Source organism: Nicotiana sylvestris, chromosome 9, assembly GCF_000393655.2.
Source record: "Nicotiana sylvestris chromosome 9, ASM39365v2, whole genome shotgun sequence".
In the NCBI taxonomy this organism is placed as follows: Eukaryota; Viridiplantae; Streptophyta; class Magnoliopsida; order Solanales; family Solanaceae; genus Nicotiana; species Nicotiana sylvestris.
In genome coordinates this window covers 16,596,326-16,617,915 of record NC_091065.1, presented here as the reverse complement: position 1 = coordinate 16,617,915, position 21,590 = coordinate 16,596,326, and the positions used below count along the sequence as shown (strand labels likewise).

The 21,590-nt window shown below is 38.1% G+C and overlaps 2 protein-coding genes across 2 annotated transcripts; one reads left to right on the top strand and one right to left on the bottom strand.

Annotated features, from left to right (window-relative positions):
* Positions 1-968: 968 nt before the first annotated feature.
* Positions 969-1,478, bottom strand: LOC138877270 (uncharacterized). Its single transcript, XM_070156865.1, has one exon. It carries the CDS (start codon positions 1,476-1,478, stop codon positions 969-971), a length of 510 nt encoding a protein of 169 aa, XP_070012966.1.
* Positions 1,479-8,558: 7,080 nt separating this feature from the next.
* Positions 8,559-9,317, top strand: LOC104213125 (uncharacterized). Its single transcript, XM_009762559.1, has 2 exons — positions 8,559-8,729; positions 8,976-9,317. Exons 1-2 carry the CDS (start codon positions 8,559-8,561, stop codon positions 9,315-9,317), a joined length of 513 nt encoding a protein of 170 aa, XP_009760861.1.
* Positions 9,318-21,590: the final 12,273 nt, after the last annotated feature.

Below are 21,590 nucleotides of genomic sequence, written 5' to 3'. Positions count from 1 at the left end.
AACAGGTCCCACCACCACCAATGGTCACTAGTGTTCTAAGAATGGGTAAGACTGGTGAAAGTTGCCGGAGAACGGTGGAATGATTGCGAATATTTGTGTAAGTATCAATTAATATCTTGTAAATTCAGTCCATTTAGATTTGGAAAAAATGTGCAGATAAGCCATTGTCTCTAGTGGGCTGATTGAAGCATTGTTTAAAGGACCCAAAAATGGGTGCAAGAACATGAAACAGGAGGGTTTAATTTTATTTTTTCAAATGGAATTCTTAATTGACAAAAATAAAAAATGACATGGAAAGTAATGTAGATATGATGTATCATTCCCATCAAGCAAGTGAGAAACACATATCATAGTCTTTACAATGAGGTGTTTAAAATACTCTGCTTGGATACATACAAGTGCTTAGATAAAACTTCGCAAAATAGAGGGATCAGGATGTCAAAACGATACAAGTACAAGTATCTATCACGCTATTCTGTCTTTTATTTTCAAATAGCACTTGTACTTATTTAGCCAAACCAGGAAATTTAAGTTGACTCAATGGTACTTAACTTTGTTTGTATTGTTACTAGTTAATTTTATCATCTTTCTTTTGACGAAAAAAACTTGCAGCAAGTTACATAAATGACTGTTATGACAAACCTAAATGCAATTAAACTTCCATTTAATATGTCAATTAAAATTAAGAAGGAAAAAAGTGCAAATGATGGAGATGGATATAATTTTTTTTTAAAATCAAAGGTCCATCATTATAATGGAGGAGTTATGCACGACTCCAACCTCTATGTAGCAAAAATTATAATTACAAGGAGGAGGACATAAACCTTAGCCTCCTTAGCATAATGTAGATTAGTGTAAACCAATCTAATGTACCTATGTTCCAAAAGCTTAACTGGGGGTTAGAGGAAACTTCTATACAAGTTTTGGATACCTCCAGATATGTTAATATAGCCTCAAATACTATTCTATCAAGTAATGACGTCATCAGTAGTGTAATGATTTCTTCTTGGTTTGAATCTGAAATTTTGAAGGCACTCTTGCTCTAACTTCAAGGAATCTCTAACCTTTCGAGGAAGAGAGACAACTTCTGTGAAGATAACTTGATTATTATTCCTCTCACCTAAGTTTGCCAACTGATCAACAATACCATTTTCTTCTCTAAAATAATGGAGAGAAGTAAACTCTCCAATGCTAGCAATACTCCAAACCTGTTCCAAGACATGAGAAATTTGCCATGGTGGTTTCATATTCTTGTTAATCATGTTGATGATTAACATGGAATCTAATTTCACAACATCCTTTAAGAAACCACAACTCCTACACAAATTGGTACTTTGTAAAACTGCCTTAATTTCAGCCAAATTATTACTACTATGGCCACAGAAGTCAGCAAAAGCCACAATCAACCCGACCTTATGATCTCTAACAATCCCACCACCACCAATGGAACCAGGATTTTCTTTACTATAACCATTCATATTTAATTTCACCCAACCTCTCTCAGGATTCTTCTAACTTATTTCTTGTGACTGTATTGTTTGTTGAACCCTCTCTGTAACTTTATACTTGTCAACCAATAATTGTGGGAGATGAAGAGTAGGGAATTGAACTCTCAGAATTAGAATGCACCAATTGGTGACCTGTTGAATTACACGCCATCCAGACATATGTTTACCTTCAAATCTAGTTGAATATCTATCTTTCCAAATCTCTCAGCATATCAATGAAGGAAAACATTGAAAGAGCATTTCCTGAACCCCATTGGAAGGCTTCCTTAACTACCAATTCATCAAGATCTGTCTAGTGTGCCCAATAATAGGACTGATGCTACATGTCCTGCAAAAATAAGACCATACATGTCTTGCTATTTGACTGTAACTGAAAAGATATGTGGTTGTTTCATCTTCATGTTTAGTACAAGAACAACACATAGATGGAGTTGTAATTCCAACTTTCTTGGTTGCATCATCAGTTGGTATTCTTGCATGCAAAAGTCTCACCATGAAAAAAGAGATTTTGAAAGGTAACTTTCTATGCCATATATTCTTACTTGTAAAAGTTTCAACCTTCTTCTTCCTGCTTATCTGCCAAGCAGATTTGCAAGTGAAGACATCTGAGTTCTCATGAATCTAGATAGGTTTATCTTCCATGTATTCATTAATTTGCACTTCCAGAACATAGCTAATCATATTAACAGGTAGAACCTCCAACAGTTTATCATACCTCTATGCCCCCTCCTAGATAAACTCCTGTACCCTGATATGCTTTGAAGCACCAATAAGTTGAATCAAGTTAGCAAGACTCCCCAATATAGTCCAGTTATCCCACCAGATGGACACTAGACCTTTACCAATCTTCTACAAGATATATGATTCTTCCATTTTCTTGATATCCATCATCCTCTTCCAGGAGTGAGACTGACCATGAGTGCATTTTTTAGCCACCGGGTGAGCTCTCTTACAATATTTGGCCTCCAAAAAATCCTTTAACAGAGTATTTTTTGTTCTAAAGTTCCACTAAAATTTGGAGGAGAAGGCATCACATATGTCTTGAAGAGCTCTAAAGCCTGGACCACCTTCAAAGACTAGAAAGCACAAAACTTTCTAAGATTTCCAATGACTTTTGTTCCCGTTATCATTCATACCCCAAAAAAAGTTTGCAAAAATCTTTTCCATTCGACTTATCACTGTCTTGAGAGGCTGAATAATAACTAATAAACGTAGTGGAATTGATTGCATGACCGTTTAATTAAGACAACCTTCCCTCCAAAAGATTCACTTTGCCAGCATTGCATTCTATTAGCCACCTTTGCCACCATGTTATTGAAGTACACCACCTTTTTTCTGCCCACATAGATGGGACATCCAAGATATTGCATTGGAAAATTGACATTTAAGAAATCCAGTAATTCTATTGATGTCACAATTCCTTTGGTCATCTTCCAAGAAGAGAGTGTAGAAACCATATTTCTCTTTATTCACCATCTGCCCAGATGTTTGCTCATAAATATCCAGCTTAGACATCATTAGACTTAAAGAGTCAGGTTCACAAGAAGAAAACATGATGGTATCATCAACATAACAAAGTTGAGTAATAGTAGGCCCATTTTTCTCAATAAAATATAGGATAAAAACAATATTCACCAGGTTGTTCATTAATCTTGATAATAATTCTGCTCCAATGACAAAAATAGAAGGAGACAGTGGATCTCCTTGCTTGATTTAATTAATCCATGCCTCTCCATTAATGTTTATAGAATACCAAATATTAGACACTAGTTACCATATGTTATGTATCTAGATCTATGAAAAGCCCATTTGCCTAAGCACTTGACATAAGTACTCCAAGGACATCCCGTAATATACTTTAGCCATATCCAGCTTCAATACCACATTACCATACAAAGATGGCTTAGTATTATTATGGATCATATAATGTCCTCAATTATTTACCCGCCTTTGATAAAACCTGTTTGATTAGGAGATACCAGCTTTTGCATCAAAGGAGTTAGTCTCTGGTTCAACAATTTGGAGATAATTTGCATGAAAAATTGTTAATACTGATAGGTCTTAGTTTAGTGAATGATTGTGGGCAATCCACCTTTGGTACAAGAATTAGGAATATATGTGTGAAAGCCCGTGGAATAAGTTTTCCTGCAATAAAATCCAAGATTACTAGTAGCAAATCTTCCTTTATGATCTCCCAGCATGAGTGACAGAAGCTCCCAAATACACCATCAGGACTTGGAGCACTATGAGCACTTATTAAAAATACCACATCTTTTAGTTCCTTCATAGTAGGCGATGTATTGAGTGCCTCATTATCTTCTTCATCAATTAACTTAGAAATATATTCTGAGAAATCACATATATATGTGTTCTCTTATGAATTGTTTCTGAAAAAAGGAAACAACTTCTTTAGCAATCTCTGCATCTCCTTCAATCAAATTACCATCATCTTTATCCTTTTTAAAGATAATCTTTTCTTTCTTCCATTAACAACAAAATAGAAGAATTTAGAGTTCATCTCACCTTCTATAAACCACTTTACACTAGTTTTTTTGCCTCCAGAATACTTCTTGCTTCTTGTGTATTTAATTAGTAATGCATTAGCATGGTTTAGAACTTCTCTATTAACTTCCGAATTGTCTGTGAGAATTCCGCCCTCAATGTCAGCAACTTTGACTTCTATCTCTTTAACTTTCTCAAGAACATTTTCAACAATAACCCTAGACCATTCAGATAATTTCTTGCATGTATTTTTTTATTTTTAAGTGAAATCTCCACATTGGTGATCCTTGTACTTCACCGTCCCAGGCTTGCTTCACATCAGATGAAAAATCAGCTTCTTCAATCCACAAATCTAAAAATTTAAAATATCAAATAGGTTGCCTCAAAGAGTTTTGAGCAATAACAACTAGAGGTGAGTGATCAGAAGCATTTCTAATTAGATGATTGACATTCGTAGAGCCAAAAATATTCATCCATTCATGATTGACCAAAACCCTGTCGAGCCTTTTCCAAACTCTCTTTTCAGGGCACGACCCATTACACCATGTGAAGATAGATCCTGAAGATCCAGGGTCAATGAGTTTACAATCCATAATGCACTGTACCAAAGGTAAGCTCTTGGACATCCTATGAGGACTCCCCCCTTTCTTCTCACTAGGATTTACTATACAATTAAAGTCACCAACAATATACCATGGGAGCCTATACTTGTCATGAATTTCTCTGAGGGAATCTCACAGATATTCCTTCTAGCTTTTATGACACTTTGCACAAACCGAGGAAATAAGCATTGAGACTCCATTCCATTTGATAATGCAAGTAATATGTTGATCATATTCTTCCACCACCCTACATTCTAGTAGTTCATCCCAGAAAATCCAAATCTTACTGATGCTATTAGAGTAAGCATTGGTATAACCAAGTATTTTTTTTTGTATTTGTCCATTTTATCAACTTAGTAAAAAGGTTCACTCACAGCTATAAAATGAATCTTCTTTGATCTAACAAATTGATTAAGTCTCTCAAGAGCCCCAATGGAATGGATACTCTTAATGTTCCAGAATAGGAACTTATTCATGGAGTTATTTGGAGAAATGTTATTTCTATGAGGATCCTAACGGCTTTTATTTGGAGTGTCTTCAACCCCTTCCCCATGTTGCTACTTCTACCTCTACCTCTACCTACCCCGAAGGGATAAATGTAACTTGCTAGTTGTGCTGTCAAATGCAGAGGTCACAGTAACATGCACCAAAGACTGGGAGCAAATTGTCTCTACCAGAGTGTCTGCTTGATCATCACTATTGAATTTTTTCCACGTCTCCCCATTTGTCTACATGATCATCACTGTTTAGTTGTTCACTATCAACACTTGCATAGTCCTTGATTGCTTTTGAGATGATCTCATACCCCGTAGTCCATGTCTTCTGAGCTATCCTCCTCCTCATTAGATGAATGTAATTGTGCACCAGGATCAAAATCAAAATCACCATCAAAATATTGTTCTTCTTCCAGTCTTGTACCACTAATGAGCTTTAAATAGTTGTTTTGAACCTCTCAAGGATCAATTTTATTGGCTAATGCATTATTCTACCCCTGCATCACATGAGGATCCTTATCCTATTTTGGCTTTAATAATGTTCTGTTCTCAATATGGCCTGAACTTTGCATTTGGTCATTTGATATACTATATCTTTGTTGCCATTTTCCCCACTTCTGTGTAGGGCAGAGTTTGATAGTTGCTTATTGGCTTCTAAAACTACATTCTCCTCCACTTCAAACTCTATTTCTTCTTTCTTCTTCGCCTTGTCCTTTTGTTACTTGGTTCGGATATGTTGCTCTCAATATTGTCCTGAGATTTTGTATTCTGAGTATTTGATCGTACCTCTATTGTTGATATTCAGCTTAAAGTATGCATATTTTATATATATATTGACTCGCATTTTACTCATGTCTCATAGATTTCGGACGTGTAATATAATAATTTGCACTAATTTATGGTATTTCTATGTGTAAAAATCATTCGGATGCAATTTGGGTCGAAGGTGCATGAATTGAAGCGAAAATGGGACGAAAAGAGAACTATGCACATCGTAGGGCACCACCTGTGGCACACAAAATAGAAACTTCAAAAACCCAGTGACAGGGCTAGCGCCCCACGCTATTTTGGGAGCTATTGACATCAAATTGTCCTAGTTTGCCTATGACTTGGTTATTTCAACCCCAAGATGACCCAACTCGTATAAAAGCAAACCTAAACCTATTTTGGCAAGGATGACGCAACTTTGAGAGAGGAACAAAAGTACGAAACACTCAGGGGCACTGACTTTATCAAGTCGTCCATTCTTCTTCTAGTATTCATCGATTTTATATTTGAAAATAATATTTTGATGATTGTTATGAACATGAGTGGCTAAGAACCCTAGTATTCTGGGGTCATGGGTGCTACATTAATATCAAAGTTTGAAGTTTAAATTTATGAGTTTCATTTTATCATATTGAGTTATTTATTTAATTCTATTTTTAATTATTTTGCTGTGTAGCTAATAGTGAAATACTACCTACAAATCTAGAGTTGAACTCGAAAGTGGAAATTCTAGATTACATATAGAATTAAATAGAGCAAGTTATTGACCCGAGTATCAGGAAACAAATTCGCAATTAGGATAGAAATATACCTAATTATATTACTTGGTTGAAATACAGGAAGTGTAAATGCGTTCTTATTAATCTTAATTCCATAGATATATAGGCATTAAGTTATCTTGAATAAGCGAGTAAGAACTCGACAGGTTCTTACAAGTAATATTAACCCCGTCAATCAACAAACTAGATAAATCAATTAGTCAGTTTAAGCCAAGAACGCATAAGATTGTTAACTAGCCTGTGACCCTGGAATATACTCTCCTACTAATTTTATCCAAAATTGATTACGTGTTCTAGTCGATCTCTATTTATTTAACTGCTTGATAGTTTCTGTGGAAGTTAATTAATCACTTACATATTTTGTGAAAAATCTCTTGAATAGATAAGTTTTTTGAGTTTGAATCAGTCAAAAGTTAATCATAAATCTTTGTGGGAATGATAATCTACTCACTACTTTATTACTTGACAATCACATATACTTGTGTGTGTGTTTGGTCGCAACAAGTTTTTGGCGCCGTTGCCGGGGACTTAGAAATTAGCTACTTGTCTGAGTTATGCTTTTATTAGTTATTTGTTTATGTTTTAATTTTCAGTTTGCCTTATTTGTGTTAACATAGGCTCTTCTCTTAAATGCGGAGGAGTAGAAGCACAAACAACCTCCTTCCTCTTGATCCTGAAATAGGACGAACACTTCACATGGTAAGGAGGGAAGTCGAAGCTAGAACTAGTATAGAGAGAGAGTTGGACATTATAGTTCCACCACAACTACCAGGGATGATAGATAATGAAGAGCAACCAGTGATAGAAGCCGCAAGGCCTAATCTTGATAATATTACTCAGGCTATTGTGAAGCCTGATATCACGGGTCATTTTGAACTCAAATAATACATAGTCCAGGTTCAGTCCACATGACAGTATGTGGGTCTATCTCATGAAGATCCGCATGGGCATATTCAGAACTTCCTAGAAATTACAGATACCTACAATTATTGGAACGTTTCCATGGACTATGTCAGGCTGACATTATTCCCCTTTTCACTACTGGGGAAAGACAAAGAATGGTCGCAAAATGAACCCGCAAACTTAATCCACACTTGGGATAATCTAGCAAGAAAATTCTTAATCAAGTTTATTCCCACTAAGAAGACAAAGTCGCTGAGGAGCTAGATTCTTGGTTTCCAACAACGGGATAGCGAGACTCTTTGCCAAGCTTGGAAAAGATATAAGAAGCTACTCAGAGACTGCCCACATCACTGTTTGACTGATGAGGTGTTGAGTCACACTTTTGTTAATCGGTTGGACAAGACATCAAAGATGAATTTTAACTCAGCTTGTGGGGGTAGTTGCATGGCAAGGCTCTATAGTGAAATCCAACTCCTGCTAAACAATTGCACTACTAATAATAATAATTGGCAAGGAGATGGGGAATCACAAAGAGCACTTAAATAGAAGGCAGTCGATTTAATTGAGCTTGATGACTTCTCAGCCATGGGAGCAGATATAGTGAAATTAGTAAATCATATGAATAGAATGATAATGCACCAAATGCAACAGATGCAACATGTGCAACAGACGTCTACTTGCTGCAAATTATGTGGTGACAATCACACAAGTGATGTATGCCCTACGAATCCTGAATCCATCTATTATATGGGGCAATAGAGCATAGGTCCAATAAATAAGTATGCACAATATAGGAACACTTACAACTCAAATTGGAAGAATAATCCTAACTTCTTCTGAGGTGGAAATCAGACGACTCAGAATTATTATAGGCCCCAAGAAAATTATAGTCAACCTCAGAAGCCACCCCATCAGGTAGAAGAGACTGCGAATGACCTATTGAAGAAATTTTTGCTTGACAATCAACAACTCAGGACCGATTTCAAAAATCTTGAGAGACAAATGGGGCAATTAGAGCCAAATACAAATACTAGGCCTGTAGGCGCTCTTCCTAGTGATACAAAGAAGAAACCTCAAGTCAATGCAGTCACACTAAAAAACGGGAGGGAATTAAAAGAAGCGCCAAATAAGAGAAGAGATACGCCTATACCTGAGGGGGAATTGATTCCTAAGGTAAAACACGAGTGAAAGAAAGATGATACAAGTTCAGAGCCAGTGAATTCTGCAAGGCCACCATCACCTTTCCCCCCAAAGATTACAGAAGAAGAATGATCGCATGTTTTGACAAATTTATCTCTATGTTAAGCCCGATTCAATTAATTATTCCATTGGTGGATGTACTTTGTAAAATTCCAAAATATGCGAAGTACATCAAAGATATAATGGCTCACAAAAGGAGACTGAATGAATTCGAGACAGTCTACTGAGTGCATTTCGAGGGTCCAAAACAAGCTTCCTCAAAAGCTTAAGGACCCCAGCAACTTTACCATCCCTGTGCGGATTGGTAATATTGATGTGGGCTGTGCTTTTTGTGATTTTGGGGCAAACATAAATCTGATGCCCTTGTCCTTGTGTAAGCAATTGGTTCTAGGAGCTTCAAGACCAACCACTGTGATGTTGCAACTAGCTGATAGATCCATAGCGTACCCTGAAAGAATGATTGAAGATGTGTTGCTGCAGATTGAGAAATTCATCTTCCCAGTGGACTTTATTATCCTAGATTATGAGGCTGATGAACACGTTCCAATCATATTGGGATGACCTATCTTGGCTACAGGTGATGCAATTATTAAAGCGAGATAGGGAAAAATGACTATGAGGGTGGACAACAAGGAAGTAGTTTTCGATGTCTATAAGGCGATTCAACTACCCCTCCATTATGGGGAGATCTCTATGATATCTGTTGTAAAGGTGGATGAGCAACTTATATACACGAGTGTATATCTGGATGATTCTCTAGAGAAAGCACTCATGTTGTTCGATATCTTGGAGATTGATGACGAGGTTGAGTAGGTGATGCATATACTAGATGCATCATGTGTCTACATACAAGAATTAAACCCCTTGAGCCCCTAAATAGGCCAAGTGGTCCTCTACCAAAGCCATCAATTGAAAAGGCTAAAAAATTGGAACTTAAACCCTTGCTCCCTCACCTTCAATATGCTTATTTGGGTGGTTCTGACACTCTACCTATTATTATTTCCTTTGACTTGTCTAAATTGCAGGAAGAAAAGTTGTTAAGAGTGCTACGTGAGCACAAGCGAGCAATGAATAAAGTCTGACATTAGAGGCATTGGTCCGGCCTTCTGTATGCATAAAATCCTCATAAAGAAGGACACAAGCCAAGTGTAGAGCACCAACACTGCCTAAATCCAATAATGAAAGAGATGGTAAGGAAAGAAGTGATTAAGTGGCTTGATATAGGTATTGTATTTCCAATCTTTGATAGCAAATGGGTAAGCCCCATCCAATGTGTGCCTAAGAAGGGGGGATGACTGTAGTGGTTAATGAAAATAATGACTTGATTCTCAAAAAAATTGTGATAGGGTGAAGAATTTGCATAGATTATAAAAAATTAAACAATGCCACCCACAAGGACCACTTCCCCTCCCCTTTATAGACCAAATGCTTGATAGATTAGCTGGACAGGAATACTATTGTTTCTAGATGGCTATTCAGGTATAATCAGATTGCTATAGCCCTAGTGGACCAAGAGAAGACTCCATTTACATGTCCCTATGGCACGTATGCGTTCAAGAGAATGACCTTTACTCTCTGTTAATGCACCTGTGACTTTTCAACGGTGTATGATGACTATTTTTACTGACATCGTTGAACGATTTGTAAAAGTGTTCATGGATGATTTTTCTGTGATTTGGTATTCTTTTGATAATTGCTTAATGAACTATGATAAAGTGATTGCTAGGTGTAAAGAGAAAAACTTGGTGCTAAAATGGGAGAAATGCTATTTCATGGTACGAGAAGGTATAGTCTTGGGGCACAAGGTGTCAAAAATGGCCTGCAGGTGGACAAGGTTAAAGTGGAGGCAATTGAAAAATTGCCCCCACTAATATCTGTTAAGGGCATTCGTAGTTTCTTGGGCCATGTAGGTTTTTATCGTTGCTTCATTAAAGAGTTTACAAAAATTTGTTCTCCTCTATGCAGGCTTCTTGAGAAAGATATCCCCTTCAAAGTTGATGATGCATGTCTGAAAGCATTTGAGGAGCTGAAGAAAAGATTGGTGACTGTGCCAATTATCATTGCCCAGTATTGGGCGCAACCATTTGAGTTGATGTGTGATGCGAGTGACGTCACAATCGGAGCTATTTTAGGGCAAATGAGGGATAAAATTTTTCACTCCATTTATTACGCGAGCAAAACTCTAAATTCAGCCTACATAAACTACACTGTTACTGAAAAATAGTTGCTTATACTGGTGTGGGCGTTTGATAAGTTTAGATTCTATCTAGTGGGAATCAAAGTCATCGTCTACATAAAACACTTAGCTATAAGATATTTTTTAAAGGAGAGATGCAAAGCCGAGGATGATTTGATGGGTTCTCCCCTTACAAGAATTTGACTTAGAGATCCGAGATCGAAAAGGAATAGAAAATCAAGTGGTTGATCACTTGTTTAGATTAGAAAATCGAAACCATGCAGCTGCGTGAGGTTCGATCAAGGAAACCTTTTCGGATGAGCAATTATTGGTCTTTACCTTGAGTGTAGCCCCGTGGTATGCAGACTACGTGAATTTTATTGCAAGTAGGGTGATGCCACAAGAATTGACACCCGATAACAAAAGAAGATTTCTACATGATGTTAGGCTCTACTTGTGGGATGAGACATTCCTATATAAGTAGTGCATACATCAGTTATTACGAAGGTGTGTTCTTGAGGAGGAGATGAATTAAATATTTCATATCTTTCACGCTTCTCCATATGGAGGTCATCCCTGTGGGGATAGAACATCCCAAAATTGCTGCAATTGGGTTTCTATTGGCCAAAATTATTTAAGGATGCACACACCTTTGTTAAAAAGTATGACATGTGCCAAAGAACCGGAACAATCACAAAGAAGCACGAGATGCCTTTGCAAAATATTCTAGCAGTAGAAATCTTCAATGTTTGGGGGATTGATTTTGTGGGACCGTTCCCGTATTCTAATAGTCACAGATACATCTTGCTGGTGGTCGACTATGTGTCTAAGTGGGTGGAGACCATTGCTCTTCCTACTAATAACGCAAAGGTAGTGGTAAACTTTGTAAAAAAGTACATCTCTCATGCTTTGGGACTCCAAGGGTGCTGATAAGTGATGGAGGAACTCACTTATGTAACAAGTTATTGAATAATATTCTAGAAAAATATAGAGTTAAGAACAAGGTTCTATCATATATCATCCCAAACGAGTGGTCAAGTGGAAATGTCAAACAGAGAGGTGAAACAAATTCTCAAAACGGTAAGTGAAAATTGGAAGGATTGGCCGAAAAGCTTGATAACACATTATGGGCGTATCGAACTACATACAAGACCCCCATTGGAATATCTCTATATAAGTTGGTTTATAGGAAGGCGTCCACTTGCCTGTCGATCTTGAACATAAAGCCTATTGGGCGATTAAAAAGCTAAATATGGATATGGATTTAGCCGATAAGAAGAGGTTGTAACAGCTCAACGATCTTGATGAGTTTCGATTGCACGCGTACGAAAATACCAAATTGTATAAAGAAAAGACCAAGAGGTGGCATGATAAGCACATCCAACATCGCAAGTTTGAGCCAGGTCAAGAAGTTCTCTTGTTTAATTCAAGGTTGAAGCTTTTTCCTGGAATGTTTAAGTCTCTATGGGCGGGCCCTTTCAAAGTGGTTAGTGTGAAGCCTCATGGAGCGGTAGAATTGCGTGATACGAGTTCAAGTGGTACATTCTTGGTAAATGGGAAGAGAGTAAAACACTATTGGAGTGGTGACATTGCACGTCACAAGACCTTGGTGGACTTGGCCGATGCTTGAAAAACATGTTACGTCATGTCACGATGTTAAATTAGACGCTTATTGGGAGGCAACCCAATTTTTAATGCTTTTGTAGCTTAGCTTTTTGTTTTTTTTAGTTAGAGTAGACTAGATTTATTTGTTTTCTTTGTAGTTATAGAAATCATAGGTAGGAATAGTGTGGGGTGTGTATAATGGATGTATTCAGTGCTCGGGGAGGGGGTATGTTTTATAAAAAATAATAGAAAAATCGGGAACTAGCGCCCAGGCTAGTTCTCCACGCTGCCTGGGGCACACTTGATAGAATGTTAACAACCCCCAGTGCCAGGCCTAGCGTGGAGTGCTAGGCTGGGGGTCAGATATGTCCCTATATATATATATGACCCACAACCATTTACACTCACTATCTAACCCATAACCCATACCCATTTCCCTTTGAATTACAACAACATAAAATCCTAAAACCCCCTTTGTTTCTCTTCCCCCGCTCGATCTTTCCTTTCTTTCTCTCTGCCCGTTATCTCTTTCTCTCTTTCAAGTTCTCCATTGTTCCTTACTTATTTTCATCTCAAACTCAAAGGTATGTTCTTCTTCTCCTCTCTTTTCTTGTATTTTGCAATTTCTTAGTGTGTAATGCTACTGTCCCAACCCAAACGACCCCCACCCCAAATTCACCCTATGTTTCTTTTAGACTTTATGTGCTATAGTGGATGGACACTATATGCAACTTGGTTGATGAAATTGGTTGTGAAGTTGTGTTTGAAGTAGTAAAATACAATACCCTCTATTTCCTTTATATTGGGAGGCCCACCTTGTTCCACTATTATTGAAAAAAGAGAAATAAAATTGATGCCCACCATGTGTTTGCTAAAATGCTTGAAAGAGTGAATTGTGCACCGGTGAAGTTTGAGTAGCCGACTGTCATTGTATGTGATGTTGGGCTAAGTATGGGGTGTTTGGGGGTGGTTTTAAATAATCCGAAGCTCGTGTTCCATGTTCACCTTACCATAATCACGCTACCCACACGTTGTATCATGTGTAATGTATCTTGTAGCCTCTTGTTAGAAGTAGTTAGTGTATTATACTTGCTGTAGTAATTTAGACTCAAGTATTGCTTGCTTGCACTACGGCTAAGTCATGGCCATGTTCTACTACTTGAATTGTGTGGCATGGGGAAGTCTTGAGTACCCATGCCTTGTGATGAAACACTTGTTCACTTTGAACTAGTATTATGAGTAGCTTATATATAGCCTTCAATTTTAAGTGTGGGGTCATATTTGCCTCTCATGATGACTTGGGGCAAATTTCTTGATTCATTTTCACATTCGTGTTTATCATGTGTAGGTTGCTATGGCTCGTGATAGTGCTGCCACGAGAAAACGAGTGGGAAAGTCCTCCACTAATGCTCCCCCTCCCAAAAGATGCAAGCAGAGTGAAGGTTCTCCTTGGCAAGCTAAGGAAATAGGTTGCTAGTGGGTCGAAGAAGGTACCATCGGGACCACGACCTCGTTTGGATCTAGTTCTTGAAGATGCCATCCAATGACATAATAACTTTGTGCCATATGGGCGATATATCTCCGAAATAGAGATTAATGTGAAAGCTCTAGAAAATAAATTCTCGGATGTGCTTGCCCGATTTGTAGTGATAGAGATGGATAAGCTCATAGAGTGCTCGAGCCATGTAAATTTGAGCATGGTGCGAGAACTTTATGCCAATTGGAATGCAAGCTTGTTCACGTTATGGTTCCGAGGAAAGGACATACCAATGGATAGACGTTCCTTATGTGAATTTTTGGGAGTTGATAACCCTAACCCACGGAGGCTACACAAGTTTGTCAAATGCCCAAGCTACCAGGCGATACGTCACACTCTTTGTGGCATAGATTATAATGTGAAGTGGACACAGACTAAGGGGGACGCCTATCTTGATATGATCCACTTCGACTTCAACAAGACTTCCAGGGTGTGGCAAAACTTCATGCAACATAGATTGATGTCGATTGAACACAATAGTGAATGCACTCGAGCTCGAGTGTGTGTTATATTATTTCTGATGGCTGGGCGACCCATCAATGTGGGTGATATCATGCTAGGGGAGATGGCTCGCACCTGCTTTGGGTGAAAAATCAAAAATTCTTTTTTTAGCAACCTCTTGACGCATCACATACTTTTCCGGGAGGTACCAGAGTACCCCGGCTATGATGAGGTGGTGGAGGCACCAAAGGTATTGCTACATATTACATCCTTGTTGGAGTCTATGTCAAAGCTAAGCCAGGCTGCGAGGAATAAGAGGGACGAAAACTTCAACAGGTATCTTTACAGTTCCCTCAATGTGATAATGAGTAGGCTAGGGGTGTCGGATGAGGAGCGCATACATCTACGCAATGATCTCTCCAGTTCTTCCAAGGAGATATTGGGAACTGCACCAGGTAGTCTCATTCACCCATTTGAGGATTAGAACACCCACAAAGGATCCGATTATGAGGATGAGATTGGTAATGAAGTCACGGGGCCCACGGTGTTGATGCTCCTAAGAACGGATGATGATGAGCCCGGAGCTGCGACTGGTGGGCATTCTGAGGAGGAGGGATCCAAGTAGCAGGGAGTTATTTCTTTCCACCTTACTTTGTTTTGAATTTGTTTATGCATCGCGGACTATGCATTATCTAAGTGTGGGGTGGGGGAAATACTTCCTGACTTGTAATTGTATAAAAATATTTTAATTTTATTTAGCTTAGTTTAGAACTCACATAGTCTAATTAGTTATTAGTAGTTATAAAAAAAAAGAACAAGTTCTGACTTTTCCAGACGATGGATCTTTTGGACAATTTTCTTGAGGGATTAAAGTCGATTAAAAAGATCAAAAAGATTTTCTTTTATTTCCGTTAGGATAGTTAGGTAGTATACCTTGGTTTTTCTTCGGACGCCGATTCTTTTCCAAGGGTGTAGCTCGAACCGGGGGTTTTGCTTTCTTTTAATTTTTTTAGGAGTAAGATATGAAGAAAACTGAGTTGCTCTGAGATACCTGTTGACATATTTGGTGCTGTCACATTAAGCTATGGAATACGCTCTGTCTTCCTGAATATTTGATTTGAATTGTAATATCTAAGTAAAATAAGTATCCTACTCTATGACGCCTTTTTTCTCAGTTGTTTGTCTTATATGCCACCTAGTGCATTATTGCTTAAACATTTTCAACTATCTATGCTATGTGCATTGTGTATGTAAGGATTCATGGTATTCTGTGCTATCCTGTGTAGTCTAGAACTTGGCCCATGTGTTAATCGAAGCGTAATCATTAAGTTGTGCTAGTCTAGGAGATGACGTAGGCGTTTCTTGCTTGATCATAGAGGTGCTTGTCACTCACAAAATTGTTTTTCCGTTGCTAGCCCCGTTGAGCCTATGGACCTGTTCTTTGGCACCCACGCTACAAGCTGTATCCCTATTTTATTCTTAATTTGAGCTCGTTGAACCTTTACCTCTGAAGGTACTTAGGCGCTAAAAGAAGTGAGGTGAGAGATTTGGGAAGTAGCTTTCGAGTGGAACCATGGAAGGCCCATAAGGTGCACTAAAATAGTGAAAAATATCACTAGTCGATGAACCTTAATGTATGGAGTGTGTGTAGAAAAAAAGAAAGAGAGAAAAGAGAATTTCAAGAAAAAAAAGAGACAAATAATGTTAATATCAGAAGAAAAAAAGAAGTAGAAAAAAACACATACAACTCCTAATCTTAATAATGCGTGCTAGGGATATAGAGTGCTTAATTGAAGAAATGGCTAGATTGAGTATGGTTTGTGGCGAGTGAATTGGTTGAGAAGAAAAGTACTCGATTCTTGAGTTTAGTATATTAAAGTACATAGGAGGGTTAGTCACTATTCCTAAATTTATCCTAGCCGCCCCTTTACTTACATTACAACCTTAAAGTCCTAATTGATTCTAGATTTGGATAGCTTAGATTAGTAGAGATCTATACTACAATCAAGATTATGGTACGACCACATGATGCACATGAAATTCTTTGTGAGAGTGAGCGAATTTTGTTCAATTGTGTGATGCCCTTAATTTATGTTCAATGGCATATCTTTATGTGTGGGCTATTTCTATATTTCACACTTTTGCTTGTGGTGAGGGCACTTGGTCTCATGAAGGACTGGTAATGTTGTAAACTTCTCTAGTTGGTGAGTGCACAAGTTGAGGGTTCTTAGTGGTAACAATTTGACTCTTGATATAGGGTGGTTGTGGACAGGTTGTTTGAGTTGGTTGAATCACATTGTGTATACTTGGGTTTGTTTAAAAACGGGAAGAATATGAAATTCGTGTGTTCATTCTTGATTGCCGGTATCGACCATAGTCAAAATGTAGAGTGTGTGATTGAATTAAATTTGAATTGCTCTTTCCTAGTGATATTTATGTTTTGGGGTGTAGTTATAGTTTCATTGCTCGAGGAAGACCAAGAGTCTAAGTGTGAGGTGTTAATATTCGACTTAAAGTATGTATATTTGTATATATATTGCCTCACATATTACTCATGTCTAGTAGATTTTGGATGTGTAATATAATGATTTGTGCTAATTTATGGTATTTCTACATGTAGGAATATCCGGATGCAATTTGGGCCGAAAGTGCGGGAATTAAAACAAAATTGGGATGAAAAGGGAACAATGCACAGTGTAGCGCCACAAGAAGTATGGGGCGCTACCTGTGGCGCAAAAAGAAGAAATTCAAAAACCCAGCGCCAGGGCTAGCGACCCACGGTACCCTGGGTGCTGGTGACGTCAAATTGTCCTAGTTCGCTTGGGACTTGATTATTTCGATCCCAAGATGCCCCAACCTGTATAAAAGCAAACCTAAACTTATTTTGGCAAAGAGGATGCTACTTTGAGAGAGGAACAGAAGTACGAAACACTAGGGAGCACGGGCTTCATCAATTCTTCCATTCTTCTTCTAGTTGATTTTATGTTTGAAAATAATATTTTGATGATTGTTATGAACATGAGTAGCTAAGAACCCTATTATTCTAGGGTCATGGGTGCTACTGAATGTTGACATTTGAAGTTTAAATTGACGAGTATGATTTTATCATATTGGGTTGTTTATTTAATTCTGTTCGTAATTATTTTGCTGCATAGCTAACAATAAAATACTACCTATGAATCTAGAGTTGAACTCGAAAGTAGAAATTCTAGATTGCATATAGAATTAAATAGAGCAAGTTCTTAACCTCGGGCATCGAGAAACAGATTCACAATTAAGATAGAAATATACCTAATTGTCTTGCTTGATTGAAATACAGGAAGTGTAAATGCGTTCTTGTTATTCTTAATTCCATAGACATATAGGCATAAAGTTAGCTTGAATAGGCGAGTAAAAACTCAACAGATTCTTATGAGTAATATTAACTCTGTCAATCAACAAACTAGATAAATCAATTAGTCATGTTAAGCCAAGAACGGAACAAGATTGTTAAGTAGCATGTGACCCTGGAATATCCTCTCATCTTTCCTGATTCACTGTCGCTTCTCTCCATATACAATCCATTATTTGTGTCTTAAATCATGGAATTCAGTTACACCCTTTTTCTTTTTTCTCTCCTCTCATCTTTCCAATAGTGCTTTACCTGTAGTATAGCAATTCTAATAATGTCGAACTACAATAACGTAAAATAGTTCAAAACTTAATTGAGAACCAAATATTGTAAAACTATTTTCATAGCTTGAACCAGAAAGTAGCGCCAAACCAAAGCAATAGAGGCACTGACGATAGACAATATCTAAACCAGACAAGTTGAATGCCTGAATACTCAAATTTGATACATCTAAAACAATATATAAACTTAAAATAATTTTTTTACAACTAATTATATAGTATGCAACTTTATTATAATTTATTTACAACTTTCATACATCATTTTTACTGTTAAAACCAACTACAACATCATAAACTTAAATACAATTTTCTTATAAATTTTACATAAATATGTTTTTTGTATGTACTTTATATATGATTTGTATATATTTTGTATGTGGTGTGTTCTTCTTCATCTCTGAATTTTCAATCAAAACTTCATCTCTTAATACAATGTTGATACATATCAACAACTTTATGTAAAAAGAAAGTATTTATTACTTAAATACAAAATTCATAAAAATTTCGAGCCCCGTAAACAAGTCATAAATGGCACAACAAACCTATTCCAACTTCCGAAATCAAAATCCGAGCCCTGTAACCACAAAGTCAACTCTCGGTCAAACTTCTGAACTCTTCAAACTTCTAATTTTCCAACTTTCGCCATTTCATGCCAAAATCACCTACGGACACCCAAATCAATATCCGGACACACTCGTAAGTCCAAAATTACCATATGGAACTGTTAGAACCATCAAAACTCCATTTCGGGGCTATTTACACATAAGTTAACATCCGGTCAACTCTTTCCACTTAGGCATCCAACCTTGGGACTAAGTATCCCAATTCATTCCGGAACACCTTGGAACCAAACCAACTACCTCGGTAAGTCCCGTAATAACAATTGAGCATAGAATAAGCAGTAAATGGGAGAACGAGGCTACAACACTCAAAAAGACCGGCCGAGTCGTTACATCCTCCTCATCTTAAACAAATGTTTGTCCTCGAATGGGTCTAGAATCATACCCGGAGTCTCAAACAAGCACAGATATCTGCTCTGCATCTCCCGCTCGGTCTCCCAAGTAGCCTCCTTGACTGGCTGACCTCTCCACTGCACCTTTATTGAAGCTATGTTCTTTGACCTCAACTTTCAAACTAGCCAATCCAAAATGGCCACTAGCTCCACATTATAAGTCAAAGCACCGTCCAAATGAACCGTGATGAAGTCCAAAACATGAGACGGATCACCGACATATGTCTAGAGCATGGAAATATGAAACACTGAATGAACACTCGATAGACTAGTCTGCAATGCAAGCCTGTAAGCCACCTCTCCAATCCTCTTAAGCACCTCAAAACGCCCAATATACCTAGGGCTCAACTTGCCCTTCTTCCCTAACCTCATAACACCCTTCATGTGTGAGACTCTGAGTAGTACCTTCTCTCCTACCATGTAAGCAATATCACGAACCTTCCAATCGACATAAATCTTATGTCTAGACTGCGCCATGCGAAGCCGATCCTGAATCAACTTAACCTTGTCGAAAGCATCTTGAACCTAGTCAGTACCTAATAGCCTAGCATCACCCCCTCAAACCAACCCACCGGAGACCGACACCATCTCCCATACAAAGCCTCATACAGAGCTATGTGAATGCTTGATTGGTAGCTGCTCTTGTAGGCAAACTCTGCAAGTGGTAGAAACTGATCCCAAGAACCCCCGAAACCTATTACACAAGTGCGTAGCATATCCTCCAATATCTGAAAAGTGCGCTCGGACTGACCGTCCATCTGAGGGTGGAATGCTGTACTCAACTCAACCTGTGTGTATAATGTTCGCTACATTGCTCTCCAAAACTGTAATATAAACTGCGTGCCCCAATCTAAATGATAGACACTAGAACATCTTGAATGCGAACAATCTTGCGGATATTGATCTCAGATAATCGCTCCGAAAAATAGGTAGTCCCAACTAGAATGAAATGCACAGACTTGGTCAACCGATCCCCAATCACCTAAATAGCATCAAACTTCCTCAGAGTCTGTGGGAGACCTACTAGAAAAATCCATAGTGATACTTCACCTGGTGACAATTAGGCACCAAACTACAAACCCCACTATGTCTTTCTTCATCCTCCTCAATCAATAGTGTTGCCTCAAGTCCTGATACATTTTTTCGGCACCCAGATGAATGGAATACCGCGAACTGTGGGCCTCCTCAAGAATCAACTCGTGTAGCTCATCTACATTGGGTATACAAATCCGATCATGTATTCTCAACACCCCATCATCCCCAATAGTAACCTCCTTGGCATCACCGTGCCAAACCGTGTCCATAAGGACAAGCAAATGGGGATCATCATACTGATGCTCTCTAATGCAATCATATAAGGAAGACCGAGAAACCATACAAGTAAGACCTAACTGGGCTCCAAAATATCTAATCTCACAAAATGATTGGTCAAGGCCTGAACATATGATGCAAGCAGTCTCTCACCTACTGGAATAAATGCAAGACTGCCCATACTCACTGCCTTTCTACTCAGGGCATCGGCCACCATATTGGCCTTTCGAGGATGATATAGAATGGTAATATCATAGTCCTTTTGCAGCTCCAACTATATTCGCTGCCTCAAATTAGATCCTTTTGTTTGAAAAATGTTGGCGACTCCGATGATCTGTAAATACTTCACAAGACACACTGTAGAGATCTAAATCTTCAATGCATGAATGATGGTTGCCAACTCCAAATCATGGATAGGCTAGTTCCTCTCATGGGGATTCAACTGGTGTGAAGCATAAGCAATCACTCTACCTTCCTACATCACGACACACCCCATACCAATCCGAGAAAAATCACAATACACTATATAATAACCCAACACTAAAGGCAAAACTAGAATTAGAGATATGGTCAAGGTAGTCTTGAGCTTCTGAAAGCTCTCCTCACACTCATCCGAACACCTAGATGGAGCACCCTTCTGGGTCAACCTAGTCAAAAGCGTTGTAATGGACAAGAAATCCTTCACAAAGAGATGATAATATCCGACCAAGCCAAGAAAATTCCAAATCTCAGTAGTTGAAGATGGTCTGGGTCAACTCTGAACTGCCTCTATCTTCCTCCACCTCTGTAACGACTCGACTAATTGTTTTGATGTCTAGCACGTTGTTCAGCGGTATGAGGCCTCGAGTAGCTTCACTTCAAGTATTATAACTTGTATGCATAGTCATAATTAAATTTCGGGAAGTTCAGAGTTGACTCGGATGAAAAATTCTCAATTCAGAAGCTTTAAGTTGGAGGAGTTTACTAAGATTTGAATTTTGAGTAAATGACACTGTAATCAGGATTTGAAGGTTGATGATTTGTACTTGGGCGCATGTTCGGGTTGAGTATCGGGTCGCCTGGGGGCATTTCCGTACTTAT

Excerpts from the sequence above, each read along its gene's own strand:
- LOC138877270 (XM_070156865.1), bottom strand. The coding sequence starts at position 1,478 with ATGAATGGTTATAGTAAAGAAAATCCTGGTTCCATTGGTGGTGGTGGG.
- LOC104213125 (XM_009762559.1), top strand. The coding sequence starts at position 8,559 with ATGGGGCAATTAGAGCCAAATACAAATACTAGGCCTGTAGGCGCTCTT. Across the intron at positions 8,730-8,975 it reads AGGGGGAATTGATTCCTAAG|TCTACTGAGTGCATTTCGAG; the intron begins GTAAAACACGAG and ends AATTCGAGACAG.